This window comes from Aspergillus tanneri (assembly GCF_003426965.1).
Source record: "Aspergillus tanneri strain NIH1004 chromosome Unknown AapTan_2_pilon_pilon_pilon, whole genome shotgun sequence".
Classification (NCBI taxonomy): domain Eukaryota; kingdom Fungi; phylum Ascomycota; class Eurotiomycetes; order Eurotiales; family Aspergillaceae; genus Aspergillus; species Aspergillus tanneri.
Window position 1 is genome coordinate 5,803,660 of NW_022984629.1, and position 15,516 is coordinate 5,819,175.

Here is a 15,516-nt window from a genome sequence, read left to right on the forward strand (position 1 = left end):
TTATTGGGAACCAAAAAGTTGTCGCAGATGATCCAACCTATGATCAGTCAGTCAGGCTTGGGGATAACTCATCAGCCAAAGCTGATTGGCTAGCTCGTTTCACTTAGGCCACCAGCATTCAGAGAGGTGCGAAGCGTCCGCTCCAATTACTATGCCCTATCTTCACCTCCGGCTCACCTCCGGCTCACCTTCTGGTATTGTAGAGAGACCAGCTAGGATTGCATACTTTACCACTCAGTCATAGAGGCAAGATCGTGGCCCGTTGTCGCTGAATCAATTACGGTGCCACATCGCGGTCTTTGAGGGGGAAACTGTGGTCTTTTGAGGAACCAAAAGGCACATTTTCACATTTTGATATTTTCTCCTTTCCCATTTCTCAACCCCAGTGCTTGCTAAATAAGTAGCATCGAACCTGTTGCTCCCTCTTTTAACTTGTTCGAACCCTTTATCTCACAATCATTATGGCCAAGACCCCTCGCGAATGATCGAAGGCTTCTAGTACGGAGAAGAAATCAATTCGACAGAAAAGAGACCGGAGGAAGATGAGCCTGGAAAGTAAGTCGCAAGAATATAGCGAGATGTGCGGGGCGGATGTCGGCTTGGGTATACGGATTTGAGAGTCAGGACAAGTATTTATTTTCTCTGCAGACTCATCGGGGGTTTGGTTATTCCTCAGTTCTCAATTAGTATGTCCTTTCGAAATTCTCTCCGTGGCTTCTAGTTTCCTGACCCCTCTAGGGCTCCTACTATCCAAAACCAATTGAATGAAGCATAAAGGTCCTCCGTGTGGCGAAAATATGGACCGATAGACTCTATGACTTCTGAAATCACTTTGTCGAGCATAACACGAGAAGCTAGATGAGAGGATTATACCGCCCGCCTCTGTCAGTGGTAGAAATTCAGCCAGCAGAAGAGTGCTTCTGAAGTTGTGTATCTAGCTGAGATGTCCGGCTTATTGAATTAACTATCATCTTGAGTGCTAGAATATTAGTCTAAATATGAAGACTACGAGTTCCTGTTCTATTCCTATTTCACAGATCTATTGCGAATACCTTCAAGAGTATGCCGCCACCGGGGCCCTAAACCACAGCGTTGGTGGGTTGATACTTCAGGGCAAATTCTCCCGGGGGATTCCCGGCCTAAGTATGCGGGTCCAGGAGGACGACTGTCCCTGTGGAGTGTACGGTCATATGGCAACTATTCCTCAGGCATAAGCCACCCAGAGGGACAGTGCTAGCCCAGGGTAGTGGGCCCCTAGCGGATTCCACTCTCGGGATAGGAATCCCAGGGGGGAACTTGCCTTCGAGTGTCAACCAATGGGATGCTTCCCAATTTTTTGTACCGGTCAAACTCTTCCGGGGAATTGATAAAAACAGAAAAGTAAATGTGCTGCCTCGGATAGTCAGTGAGAGCTCATCGCCAGGAACAAGCTCCTTGGCTGGATTCTTAGGGATAATGCTGTTGAAATGGAGGCTGTGGTAGGTTGAGAGAGCGGCAAAGTCCAAAAACTAAAGCCGGGACAAGTTAATTCATCACTTCCCGGGGCTTCCTAGAGTGTATAAACAGAGATTTTGCTCACGGCTTTTCGGACCACCGCTGGGTGGGTATTAATAGTAATTTTGGTTGAAACCATTCTAGGTGATGTGGCTCGAGGCGTAAGCTCGGGAGCGATGAGATGTAGAAATTCACGAGAAAATGCGGAATCAAAGTTTGAACGTTCCAATGCTTTTGATTGAAGAATGAATGAGAGCATCAAAAGATTTATCTCGTCTTATATAGCTTCAATTTCATCAAGGGAGGGTTTTCGGCTGCTCGTGCTCCTTTCGGTCTCTTCTCGGCATGTTCTCGCGCTGCGGTACCTATACTAATTATATTCAAGTCCACAAAACATATGTACCGGAACGCCTTTGCAAAGATTGAATTAATAATCTGTGTATTAGTCTATACAGAGTTTAGACCATTCGATTGAAATAACCCTTGCCCTTTTCTCGGTCAACTTGCACTACTCCATTTTATTACCTGAGTGTTGGCATTGTATAGCCCCGGGTGCCCCTAACCGGTCAAATCTATCGATGGCATTAGTTGAAGCTAACTTCAGTGCTATCAGGAGCTGCTAGTAAGAGGTGGCTGAATTTCATTGACGTTAAAGCCAAATCCTAAACGCAATAGACACTTAATTTCTTATCTGAAAGACATCTCTAGCCCCCTAGGATCAGGAATTTCCCTTAAGATGAAAAGGAGATACTAGTATCTAATAAGGCTCCGAGCAGTGACGTGAAAGTCGAAATTTTCTTGTAGAATACCTAGGCTCTCGAGCGTACTGTCTCGAGAGGAATCTTCCGGATTTGAGCGTGAAGATTAGTTTGTCGGAAGAACCACTGATTTTCAACGGCAAAAGCCTCAGGCTTGACCATACTTATCTTTTGGTGAATTAGCCAAATCTGAATCATCCTTGTGCAAGTCAATCAACTTACATCGTAGTTCAACACGAGGAAGGGAACCAGTTTTTTGACCTCAAAGATTCCAATATGCTTGCCGAGGCATACCCGTCGCCCAGCACCAAACTGAATGAAAAGCCTTTTTTTAGAAACCTCTGTTGATATTAGGGCAGAAGGACCATACCGTCAGTAAACCATCATCTCGTTTTTTCCGCATGCCTGGGTCACCCTCTAACCATCTTTCTGGCCTCCAAAGCTCGGCATCGGCACCATATGTGGGTTTGTGGCGGTTGATAACGTAGGGACTCGCTCCCACAATGGTGCCAGCCGGGATATATTGACCAGCGATGTGGATTCCTCCCTCTGGGACAATACGTTCAAATGGCATCGCGAAGGGCGGATGAACGCGGAGAGCTTCCTGTATGCATGCATCTAGATATGGCAGGTTATTTACCTCGCTCCAGCGTGGGTAAGGACGTGAGACATTAGCGGCAACGAGCTCTGTGCGTAGTTTCTCAAGAGTTTGGGGGCTCTTTAGAAGGTTGTACATGGTGGTTTTCATGACTGTTCCGACGGAGTCTGACCCGGCTAGGACGTTCGAGATGGTCCAGGCGGTGACGAACCTGCATTTTCCCTTTGTTAGGTTCCGCTAAGTCTTGTTCTTTCTGTATGTAGATATATGGGGGGGGGATTGCCGACCAGGGAGGAATATTTGCATCATTCTTTTGCGTACTGATATATCTATCCAAAAAATCGCCCTTTCCAGCCTTGGTAAAATCACCATTTTCGTTTGCCAGCTTCTGTCTCTCCTGGATAGTCGCACCCACAAACTTCATGATATTAGTCCCCGGTGTGGGTCTGAGTGTGTCGGCTAAGTGGTTCTTATATAAAACTTTGTCCAACCATGGGATTTGCATCATCTGCGACAGTCGTAAGCAACTCCCCTCACCCACCGAAAGTGCGGAAGAAGCCTCACCGGGGCAGCTTGCCTCATAAAATGAGCAATGGCATCTAGCATTCCACCAACGTCCTTTCCCTGCTCTAGAAAACCATATCGTTTCGAGAAAGTCATCGTTCCCATAACATCAAACGCAAAGAACTGCAGCCATTCAGTCAAGTCAAATATTTCACCATGACTTGAGAATCGCCGCTCTAGCTGTTCATCTATAACCTGAAGTACTTCATCAACGAGTCCCTCGAATTTGGATACATTTGACAGCGAGAAGAAAGAGGCCACGGGGTACCTGAGCTTCATGTGGAGATCCTCGTCCAATGCAGTGAAAACATTCGGCAGTGCACCTCCTTTTTTCGTGTACGGCCGCAACGGGACATAGAAATCATTCTATTTGACAGCAGTCAGCTCCAGTACAAGCAAACACGATGCCTTGAAGCTAGATCAATCAAACCTTGACGAATCCCTTCCTCATCGGGTAAATCGTGAGGATGGCGCTCGGATCACTGATCGAGACCATATTAGGACCCAACCGCACCACATCACCATACTTTTGGTGTATTTCTTGATGAATAAGATGCGCTTTCTTCGTAGAAACCCATGACATCCGCGTGAAGTTTGTTAGACTGGCCAAGAAAGGACCTGGGATGTGGCGCAGCCGGAACCAGATCAAGAAGCGCCACACTAGCAAGCTGACGAATGTTCCCAGGAGAAGAGCGGGTCCGCTATGTTGTGGGGCTAAGGACTGGACGCCCCAGCTAAGCTGTGAACTGAGGCCCATTGTTTCAATGATTCTTTTCTCCTCTCTATTTGCCCAACAATAACAGACGGGAACCTGATTAAATGCTGAATCGATGCAAATGCGGGGATTCATGACTCTGATCTCATGGGAGCTCGGCTGAGGCGATTCGGAGTTAGCTGTCCGGGCCGGAATGAAATCTGGCATTCGGGCCCGAGCCAGCAGCCGGGCGTTTAATCAATTGCCCTGAGCTTGGATAAGCAGTAGAGCACTCTGAATCAGAGCGTAGAGAACGAGAGAATGTGTTTTCTATTGTTGAAGAGGTGGTATTCGGACCGATTCCTTCCCAGCGCCTTGGCTACGCACAACGGTGTCAACCCCCGAATCCTCTATCCCAGTAAAAAGAAGAGTGCGGCATCTAGATGAGACGTTGGATATATATCTAGTTAAAAATATACGCTCCTTAGTAGGCTACGCGCGTGTAGCTGGTATAGCTTCTCCTGCCCTATTCCCCATTTCCCCTGTGCACTGTGAACCTTGTCAAGGTTTTCACAGCATCTATCATAGTTTCTATCACTCAAGATAAGTGGCGGCGGTCGACGAAAGTAGTTTAGCAGACACGGAAGGAGAGAATGAAGGACATCCGACATCCTCAAGTACGCATCTATCAATCGGGCGAAATTAAGTTCTCATGCAAAGCTCATAATTGACCCCTATTCATGCCAACTTTTTTGGCGAGTACGGAGGTACCTTATCTTCATAGATGCCTGTAGACGAATGCTCTCGCACTACCACTATCGCCTTCCTCCCTGGAGTTCATGTTCCCGATTCAAGGTTCTGTTTGATTTATTTGGGGGGGGTCTGAATTGATTGTATTCAGAAGGATGTTCTGCCCAATCCCTCTATGAGAGATATTGGGTATATATATTTCACATGATGTCCCAAACTGGACCAGTATATTTTGACAGGTTCCATAGTTGGCTCAGGCCCCGCATAATTTGAGTGGAAAACATGCAAAGCACTGCATGGGAGGATGACGGATGGATCGCCCAAATCAACTACATAAATGCGAGTGAGAACAAGTTAATCAAAGATACGTCTTTTTAGATGATTTTCTGTATGCGTATTTAAGAGCAAGTAAAACCATATATAGGAAGGATGTGAAATCACGCTCCCATCTTCTGCCGATAAGTCTGAATTGCCTCTTCCAACATATTATTCCAGTCAAAATGCCAAATTTTGTGCGATCGATCTTTGATCTCCTCAAAGCAGGTCTCCGCTTTCAATCGCCGCTGGGCATCTGCCCATTCGGGCTGCTGGTACAAGTCACATACTCTCCGGCTACTATCTACAAACCACTGAGCGCGAAAACGGCGGATGCCATCATAAGTGTCAAATGCCGCAGCCACAGCTTGATTGCGGATCGTTGAGCTTTTCCCACGTGTCGAAACCCAGACCTCCGCCAGCAGAGTCGCCAGACACAAAGCGTCCTCTACGCCAATGGAGGCTCCTGCCCCATGGTGCGGGACCGCTGCATGGGCCGCATCACCGACAAGACATATTTTGTCTCGGCTAAAAAAGGGAGCCGGATAGTCATAGGTGTCGAACATTGCCCATCGATCGATATTCTCGGGCAAAAAGCCAATCAATCCGCGGAGGCACGGATTCCAATCAGCAAAACACCGCATTGCCTCTTTTCTCGTCGCAGGGCCCACCAAGCTCGTCTTATCGCTCCATTCGTGAGGATCAGACACAAACGCAGCTACATTGACCATCGTCTCATTAGCGACGGGATAGTGGATCAGATGGGCGTTCGGGCCCACATGCATGTTCAATGTGCGGGCCCTGAACTCTCCTAGAGCCGATAGAGCGTTTCCCATCGACACTAGACCGCGGAAAGCGAACTTGTGACTGTAATGAGGATAGGAAAAGGGCGACCCTTCCCCAAAGAGATGTTGGCGAACACGGGACCGAATCCCATCGGCGCCAATAACTATAAAAATTTACCATTGAGATCAGCTGCCAATTCTTCACCAGATCGAGCCTGAGATAAGGGCATGCTGACCACAATCAAAATCAGCAAATGTGCCATCGGCAAACTGAAGCGTCACCTTGTCATCCAAATCATTTTCGTGAATCTTTTCCAATCGCTTTCCACATGCCACGACCCCGTCGGGTAATATTTTAACAAGTGTCTCCAAGAACTGGTCACGCCGACAGGCCTCAAACCCCCGGATACCTGCGTCCAACTGATAGAGAATCTTGGACGGCTCGCTGTAACCATCAACCCAACGAAGACAATCACGCCCTTCTCCCTGGTGATCTCCGATTGAAATAGGGACAGCACCGCTGGATCGTAGGGCATGAACAATCGCTGGATCAAGCAGTTCCATACATCGAACCGAATTAGCCGTGAAGGCCATTCCGGCCCCAATCTCGCGGAACCCTCGCGCTTGCTCGTAGACTTTGACAGTAATGCCACGGCGGACGAGACCAGCGGCCAGCATGATGCCAATAAGGCCGCCGCCGACGATGCCCACGCTTAAAATCTCCTGTTGCGCATCGATCATGGTCATGGTGAGAGTGGATATTTGTTGGTGGCTTATTGCAATTGTAAATTTCCTATGACAAGGCAAGATAAAAATCCTCTGGCCATTTTGCATTTTAGCCCCTACCTTTGAGTAATTTCCCTCATAACCCGGTCGAAAACGATCTTCTGGGCCATCCAATAGGGGAGATGGTGTCATTCGGGTCCCAATTCAGTCCGGGTCCGGGTTAGTTAAGCCTTCGTGCAGGAATCTCGGGCCCGGATCTGCGCTAAGAACCCTTCAGGGTCGGGAGAGCTTACTACACTCGTCCGTCAATCCGGGGTTATTTTCGAGAGATAGATTATGTGTATGCCGAATATGTGAAACCTGATTAGTACGGAAGTAGTGATAGCGGATTCAATTTGGGAATGGAGAGCCGACAACTTGGAGGCACTGAATAAATAGATATAGACCTGAAGACGGGGTAACCCACTAGACAATATTCTCCTCATCTTCAACAGCTGTATCTCTCGATTCCATTTCTTTCGAGTGGCATAGATATGAATCCCATGGCATCAAATCTCCTGGGCGAGACCGTCCTTCTCTTTGGGTCACAGTCACTCTCTTTTGATGCTAATGCATTCAATGCGATCCGATCAACTCTGGAGAAAGAGCAAGATTTGAGATGGATTCGCCACACCGCTGCAGATCTCCCCAACGCATTGAGCATTGCTCTTCAGTATTGCCCAAGTCTCAAAGACCGGGGCGTATGGGCTTCCTCGCTTGTGCAAGAATTGAAAGACTGGTTTGACTCCGGTGCCTCCCAACCGACTTCTCTGGATCAGTCAAAATTGCCCAATGTCATTCTCACCCCGCTTGTTGTCATATCACATTTATGCCAATACATCAAATATGTCAATTTCGCAAACCAAGGGCATGATGATGATAGTTTATGTTTACAACAACCGGAGACATACGAGACCTTGGGACTGTGCACGGGGCTTCTCAGCTCCCTGGCAGTATCGAGCAGTCGAACGAGATGGCAGCTGGAGAAGTATGGAACAGTGGCCATCCGACTGGCTATGTTGATAGGCCTTGTTGTCGATGCTCGAGATCAATCAACGTCGCATGGTCCATCCAAATCAATCGCCACTATGTGGCACTCGGAAGAGCAGAGGGACAAAATGTTGGAGATTTTGGCTAGTGATCCAGAGGTACGAATCAGTGATTTGATCTCATAAGATTTGAACCCCTGTGCGAGAGAATATGGAGCACTGACATATTGAAACTTTCCCGTGCAGATGTATATCTCGGTCTACTACGATAAAAATCGAGCGACCATAACAACACCAGCCGCCAAATCTGCGGCGATCCAGAAAGTCCTAGCGTCAGCTGGACTGACAACGACAGAAATTGGCCTCCGAGGACGATTTCACTGGAGCGGCCATGCAGCGGAGATCGAGGAGCTGATCAAACTATGTGAACACGACGAGCGATTCCAATTTGCCGAGAAGACCGCTCTCGCTCTTCCAAACAGGTCCTTCAACGTTGAAAACCATGCTCATGAATGGCCATTACATGCGATGGCTTTACGATCAATCTTAGGGGATCCGCCATTATGGGCAGACACAATTGATGCAGTCTATGCATCTACGTTGATCAGCTCATCAGCCAAGGTCGTTTCATTCGGTTCAGAAAGATGTTTACCACCGAGTATCTTACAGAATCTGGAGTCGCGTGTATTTTACATGGACTATGCTGACAAGAAGCTTATACCCTGTCCAAAGAGCGACGATATCGCAGTAGTTGGGATGTCAGTCAAAGTCGCTGGTGCAGATGACCTAGAAGAGTTCTGGGATATCCTCTGCAAGGGTGTTTCGCAACACAAAGAGGTACCACCGGAGCGCTTCACCTTTGACACAGTTTATCGCCAGCTTGACCCGAAAGCCAAGTGGTACGCGAACTTTATCAATGAACCTGATATATTTGATCACAAATTCTTTAAAAAGTCGCCAAGAGAGGCCGAGTCCATGGACCCGCAGCAGCGTTTGCTACTACAGATCGCCTACCAGGCGTTGGAGAAAGGGGGATATTTTCATCATTCTTCTTCAGATAAGCGGATTGGATGCTACATGGGGGTGTGTGCTGTGGACTACGAGAACAATCTTGCTTGTCATGCGCCGAACGCCTTCACCGCTACGAGCCACTTGCGCGGATTCATTGCGGGCAAAGTCAGCCACTACTTTGGTTGGACAGGGCCTGCCTTGACCATCGATACTGCATGTTCGTCATCGGCAGTCGCGGTACATCAGGCTTGTCGGGCAATCCTCAATGATGAATGCACAGCGGCTCTTGCGGGTGGAACTCAGATCCTAACGAGTCCGCTGTGGTTCCAGAACTTAGCGGGCGCGTCCTTCCTGAGCAAGACGGGCCAGTGCAAACCTTTCGACAGTAAGGCCGATGGTTACTGTCGCGGCGAGGGCGTGGCGGCAGTTTTCCTGAAGAAAATGAGCACCGCCCTTGCTGATGGAGACCAGATTCTCGGTGTCATCGCCGGGACTGCTGTGCAACAGAACGAGAACTGCACACCAATCGTAGTCCCAAATCAGCAATCATTGTCAGAAGTGTTTGGGTCAGTCATTGAGAAGGCTCATTTGCAGCCCGAGCAGATCAGCGTCGTCGAGGCCCACGGTACGGGTACATCGGTTGGCGACCCCGTGGAGTATTCGAGCATCCGTGCTTCACTTGATGGGCCTAAAAGGACCCAAAAGATATTCCTTGGCTCGGTAAAAGGTCTCCTGGGGCACTGCGAGTCTGCTTCTGGGATCATCTCTCTTGTCAAGATTCTACTCATGCTCCAGAAGGGGATGATACCACCGCAAGCCAGCTTTGATACCTTGAATCCAGCGATCAAAGCAGCGCCCTCGGATAAAATTCAGATTCCCCGTCAGATTACTAGATGGGATGTGCCTTTCCGAGTTGCATTGATCAACAACTATGGTGCATCCGGCTCAAACGCCTCAATGGTGGTCAAGCAGGCGCCGCGAGCCAATTCGGCCGTCCAGCCCGTCACTGGGGCAGAGCGAGTACCTTTCTGGTTTAGTGCGCTGAATGGAAAAAGCCTCCAAGCATATTTAGCGGAAATTTGGAAGTTCCTCGACGCGAATTCTGATCAGCTATCTTTGCAAGACCTGGGATTCAATGTTTCACGCCAGTCCAATCGATCCCTCCCTTGCAGACTCCTGTTCACCTGTCAGTCTACCAGGGAGCTCCGGCAGCACTTGGTGGAATATCAGAAGGACAACCATCAAATATCTTCAAATGCATGCCCCAAGCCTCGACCACTAGTGCTTTGTTTTGGTGGGCAAGTGTCCAAATTCATTGGGCTGAACCGTCAAACCTACGAGGATGTTGCTGTCCTACGCAGACACCTTAATACATGCAATCGTCGCTGTCTCGCTCTGGGGATCGGAAGCATCTACCCTGCCCTCTTCCAGAAAACTCCGATTGATGATATCGTCAAACTACAGACATGTCTGTTTGCCATGCAGTATGCATGTGCCAAGGGCTGGATTGATGTTGGTGCGCAGCCTGTTGCTGTGTTAGGACACAGCTTTGGGGAACTCACTGCGCTCTGTATTTCTGGAGTATTGTCTCTGGATGATGCTCTGAGTATGGTCGCCGCTCGTGCTCAGGTGATCAAAGATGCGTGGGGGCCTGATAGAGGATGCATGATGGCATTGGAAGCAGATTTGGATGTTGTGCAGAAATTGTTAGTGCAAGCTAATGCCAATCTTCCCCAAGGCGAGTCTGCAGAGATCGCATGCTATAATGGACCCAGAAGCTTTACAGTTGCTGGATCGACGCGGGCGATTGAAGAGGTTGATGCATCTCGAAAGGGGAGTGCAAGCTTTGGGGCGGTGAAAGCTAAGAGACTGGAAGTTACCAATGCCTTCCATTCAACTCTCGTCGAGCCACTCCGAAAAAAGTTGGATGAAGCAACTAGCGGATTGAATTTCCGAGAGTCGCCTACAATTCACTTGGAGCCCGCTACTGAGACACTCCAAGGAAAGCTCATAGAAAATCCGACCTCGTATGTTGCAGACCATATGCGGCGGCCCGTCTTTTTCCATCATGCGCTGCAAAGAGTGGATCGTGCGTTCCCTAATGCAATCTATCTCGAAGCTGGCTCCGGATCCACCATCACGAACATGGCCAGCCGAGCTCTTGGCGGCTCGGGAGGAAGGCATTTCCAGGCCATGAGCATCACCACAGACAAATGGTTGGATAATCTGGTCGACGCAACTATGAGCCTGTGGAATGCTGGCCTGAATGTTCTTTTCTGGAAGCACGCTTTCGTTGAAACGGACAATTATGTGCCCCTACTGCTGCCACCGTATCAGTTTGAAAAGTCTCGACATTGGCTTGAGCTCAAGGAGCCGCCGAAGACGGAGGTGATCGCAGCGGTTTCACGGGCAGATGGACAGCGACCTGAGAAATTGCCCGATACAATTCTGAGCTTCGTGAGATATCAGGACTCCCAGAAATCACACGCACTTTTCAGGGTCAATACTGAGCTTCCCGAGTATCAGGAGCTCATGAAGGCACATCTCATCGTATATACTGCACCTATCTGCCCAGCAACCGTTCAGATGGACATTGCCATTGAAGGTCTGAAGATGTTGGTTCCAAATTTGGGGTCCGACTTTCAGCCGCAAATTCATCAGGTCGACAACAAAACGCCCATCTGCTCCGACAAGATGCAGTCTGTGTGGCTTGATATGACACTTGACGGGTCAAACAAAAACAGCTGGCGCTTCCGATTCTTCGGCGCAAAGCTTGACCATGGTGAGCTGCCTTCGAAAAAGCAAACTGAGAGCGGAGTGACTTTTACCACTGGAGCTCTGGTGGTTGTCCCGATGGAAGACGAGCAGACCCGACTTGATTTCAAGCGCTATGAGCGTCTCATTGGCCATGAGCGCTGCGTCCATTTGCTGCAAAACACAGAAGCTGAGGAGATACTACAAGGACGCACCATCTACAAGACCTTTGCAGACATTGTGAACTATGGTAAACAATACAGAGGACTTCAGAGATTGATTGGTAAAGGGTCTAACTCTGCGGGACGTGTTGTGCGTTCCTACAATCCCAAGACTTGGTTTGACGCGCATCTTTCCGATGCGTACGCCCAGGTTGTCGGCATCTGGTTGAATTGCATGACGGAACACGATACAGCTGACATATATGTAGCCCGAGGGTTCGAGAAATGGATGCGTTCGCCAGACCTGCAGCAGATCAATCGTCCCGACAGCTATGATGTTCTAGCATACCACCAGGGACCCGACAAGGGCTCCTGCCTGTCTGACATCTTTGTCTTCCATCCACTGACCGGTCAGCTTGTTGAGGCAATTCTGGGCTTCCAGTTTATCAAAGTTCCGCGCAACGGGTTGGCAAAGCTACTGACAAAGTTGACCCGTGATGAGACAGCATTGGCCACCAACCCTCAGGTCATGGGACCTGCACCACCGACGCCTTTAGCACAACTTGAAACTACCCAAGTACCTATATCCAAGCCACCAGCCGCAGGGGAGGGCCAAAAGCGCCCACTACCACCAAAGCCTGATGTTTTGCCAAAGCTTGCTTTGATTCTGGCAGATCTCGTAGGGCTCGAACCGGGAGAAATAAATATCAACAGCGAGTTGGCTGACATTGGCGTCGACTCTTTGATGGCTATGGAAGTTGTAACAGAGATTGAGCGTGTATTCTCGTGCTCAGTCTCCTTGGATGATGTGGCCGATGTTACCAATATGAGGCAGCTTGTCCGTACTGTGGAATCTATCGTGGGCACAGGAGCCAGCGAAGCTAGCAACTCGTCTTCAGATAACGAAGATGAGGCCTGCTCGCCATCTCTTGGAGGAACGGAGCTGACTGATGTGTCTGCCAATCCTGCACTTGATTCTTCTGTGCTGATTAGTTTTTTTGCTGAAAGCCTGGGCATTGATGCTAGCGAAATATCTGAGAATGTTCCACTCAAAGAGCTTGGAATGGACTCGTTGCTCTCCATGGAGGTGGGAGGCGAGTTAGTGGAGAAATTTGGTTTGGATCTAGACAAGTCTACAATCCTTGAAGACATGTCAATCAGTGATCTACTCCAGACCGCACCTGGAGCTTCTGCCCCGGTTGTTCCTGAATCTTCTCCCGCTCCTGCGGAGCAAGCTTTGTCTGCGAACGGCTCAACCTTTGATGATGCCCCATCTTTCGATTTTTCAATCGAGAATATCCTGGCTTCCTTCCAAGAGACAAAGGAAGCGAGTGATAGCTTCATAACTGGCGCTGGATGCAGCGGCTATGTTGAACAGGTATTGCCGGGGCAAACCCAATTGTGTGCTCTGCATACTTTAGAGGCCTTCGAGAAAATGGGGTCCTCGATTCGTGCTCTGAGGGCTGGTGATACCATGACTCTCTTCACTCCTCGGCCTGAGCATGTCTCACTCGTTGCACGTTTAACAGAGATGTTGGAGACCCAGACTGGATTGATCAAGGTAGTCGATGGGCCAGGCCTCACCATTGAGCGGACGCAAACTCCATACCCGAGCATATCCAGCGCAGATCTAATGCAGCAGATGCGTCAGAAGCACCCACAATACCAAAATGTGAATGAGCTCATCTTCTACGTTGGCTGTAATCTCGACCGAGCGCTGCGCGGTGAAACTGATGGCATCAAATTGATTTTCGGCTGCACGCAAGGCCGCGAGCTTGTATCCGGCCTATACGGTGACTGGATCATGAACATTTGTTATTACCGACAAATGCAAGATTTTCTGACCCGGTTGGCTGCCGTCATGCCCCCAAGTGGGCCGCTACGGATTGTGGAGATGGGTGCTGGCACAGGGGGCACGTCGAAATGGCTTTTACCCCTGTTGGCTCAACTTGGCCACCCTGTCGAATATACATTTACCGACCTGGCACCATCCCTTGTGGCGGGTGCACGAAAAACATTCAAACAATTTGCGTCTTTTATGAAATTCCGAGCCCTCGATATTGAGCAAGAGCCTGCCGAGGATTTGATCGGCACACAGCATATGGTTGTGGCCAGTAATGCTGTGCATGCCACTGTCAGTCTGGTAGGCTCGGCAAAGAAGTTGAGGAAGTATTTAAGACCAAATGGCCTTCTCATGATGCTAGAGATGGTTGAGCCTCTGTATTGGATTGACATGATCTTCGGTCTATTTGAGGGTTGGTGGCTCTTCGCAGACGGCCGCAGTCATGCATTAACTCCGCCTGCACGTTGGAAGACAGACCTGCAGGCTGCCGGTTTCGGATTTGTGGACTGGTCAGATGGAATTTTGCCAGAGAACAGCATTAACAAGGTCATCATTGCCGTCGCCTGCGAGCCGGATTCAGTCGAAGCCATCAGCAGCCTCGCAGACCGAAAAGCTGCCGTGGAAGGCTTTGTCCACAAATACACAGGTGGGATCGATCTTTCGGTACCAGCTTTGAAAGTCAATCGAGAGCCACTTGGGCATGGCGTCGTTATCACAGGGGGAACGGGAAGTGTTGGGGCCCATGTTGTTGCACAGCTGGTGCAGCAACCTTCTGTCACTAAGGTGATTTGTCTAAACCGACGCAGCAAGCTAAATGGCCGCCAAAGACAACTAGACTCCCTCGCCGATAAATGCTTACTACTATCGGATGAAAGCCTCTCCAAGATTCTGGTCATTGATACTGATCTCGCTAAGCCCCAGTTTGGCCTGTCGCCGGAAGTGTACAACTCTCTGCTTGAGCCGACCACACACATCATCCACAATGCCTGGGCGATGAGCATCAAACGTCCAGTACAGGGATTTGAGGCACAATTTCGCATCATGCGCAATCTGATTGAGTTTGCACGCGACATATCATCTCTGGGTGGCCCCCCTTTAAGCTTCCAGTTCATATCCTCTATTGCGACGGTGGGCCAATATCCGATCTGGAAGCAGGAGATCCGTGTCCCCGAATGTCGCCTGCCCCTCGATGCGGTCCTTCCAATTGGATACGGTGATGCCAAGCATGTTTGTGAGCTCATGCTCGATGAGACACTGCACAGATACCCTCAACGATTCCGCACATCGACGGTTCGACTGGGGCAGGTAGGTGGATCAAAGATTTCCGGCTACTGGAACCCAGTCGAACATTTGTCCTTTCTCTTCAAATCATCACAGACCATCCAGCAACTCCCTGATCTACATGGAACTCTCTCCTGGACCCCTGTAGATGATGTTGCCAGGACTCTCGTTGATCTCCTTTTCGTCAAGACTCCTTATCCCGTTTATCACATCGAAAATCCGGTCGGCCAACCATGGAAAGAGATGCTTCCCATTCTCGCCGAAGGCCTGGGTATTCCACAGGACAACCGCTTGCCCTTGAAGGAGTGGCTTGTTCGTGTACGCGACTTCCCGGAAGATTCATTGGACAAGGATAAAAATCCAGCCACTGCACTCGTCGATTTCTTAGGTCGGTATTTTGAGCGCATGTCCGTTGGTGGATTGCTGCTGGATACTACGAAAAGCCGAGAGCATTCGCCTTCTCTCCAAGCTGTTGGGCCGATAACTCCTGATCTTGCGCGAAAGTTTATCTCGTACTGGAGGAGTATTTCTTTCATCATCTAGTTGTTATGGTTTTCAGAGATTGAATAACTTGTCTTAAACCGAGTGCCTTCTTCCTTTGACTATTATTCAATGGCGTCTTTGCGTTAGGAAATTTATATTCCAAATTATTCTGATGTACATGAAAAAAGAATGTCGATATTAACTGCCTGGGACCTTGGAAAGTAATAATTTTTCTACTCTACTTATCAAATCTACTGCGAAAAACGAAAAC

At 49.1% G+C, this 15,516-nt stretch overlaps 3 protein-coding genes across 3 annotated transcripts; 1 reads left to right on the forward strand and 2 right to left on the reverse strand.

The window, feature by feature from the left end:
- Positions 1-2,303: 2,303 nt before the first annotated feature.
- On the reverse strand, positions 2,304-4,171 carry ATNIH1004_001823 (cytochrome P450; the record flags this gene model as incomplete). The annotated part of the gene is made up of 6 exons (XM_033566518.1): positions 2,304-2,420; positions 2,475-2,564; positions 2,623-3,061; positions 3,138-3,358; positions 3,415-3,780; positions 3,845-4,171. The coding sequence occupies 6 exons, from the start codon at positions 4,169-4,171 to the stop codon at positions 2,304-2,306; spliced, it is 1,560 nt and encodes a 519-aa protein (XP_033432275.1).
- Positions 4,172-5,295: 1,124 nt separating this feature from the next.
- ATNIH1004_001824 (FAD-dependent oxidoreductase) lies at positions 5,296-6,854 on the reverse strand (the record flags this gene model as incomplete). The annotated part of the gene is made up of 3 exons (XM_033566519.1): positions 5,296-6,122; positions 6,195-6,751; positions 6,805-6,854. The coding sequence occupies 3 exons, from the start codon at positions 6,852-6,854 to the stop codon at positions 5,296-5,298; spliced, it is 1,434 nt and encodes a 477-aa protein (XP_033432276.1).
- A 372-nt stretch (positions 6,855-7,226) lies between these two features.
- Positions 7,227-15,305, forward strand: ATNIH1004_001825 (Type I Polyketide synthases (Type I PKS); the record flags this gene model as incomplete). Its single annotated transcript, XM_033566520.1, has 2 exons — positions 7,227-7,871; positions 7,959-15,305. The coding sequence occupies 2 exons, from the start codon at positions 7,227-7,229 to the stop codon at positions 15,303-15,305; spliced, it is 7,992 nt and encodes a 2,663-aa protein (XP_033432277.1).
- Positions 15,306-15,516: the final 211 nt, after the last annotated feature.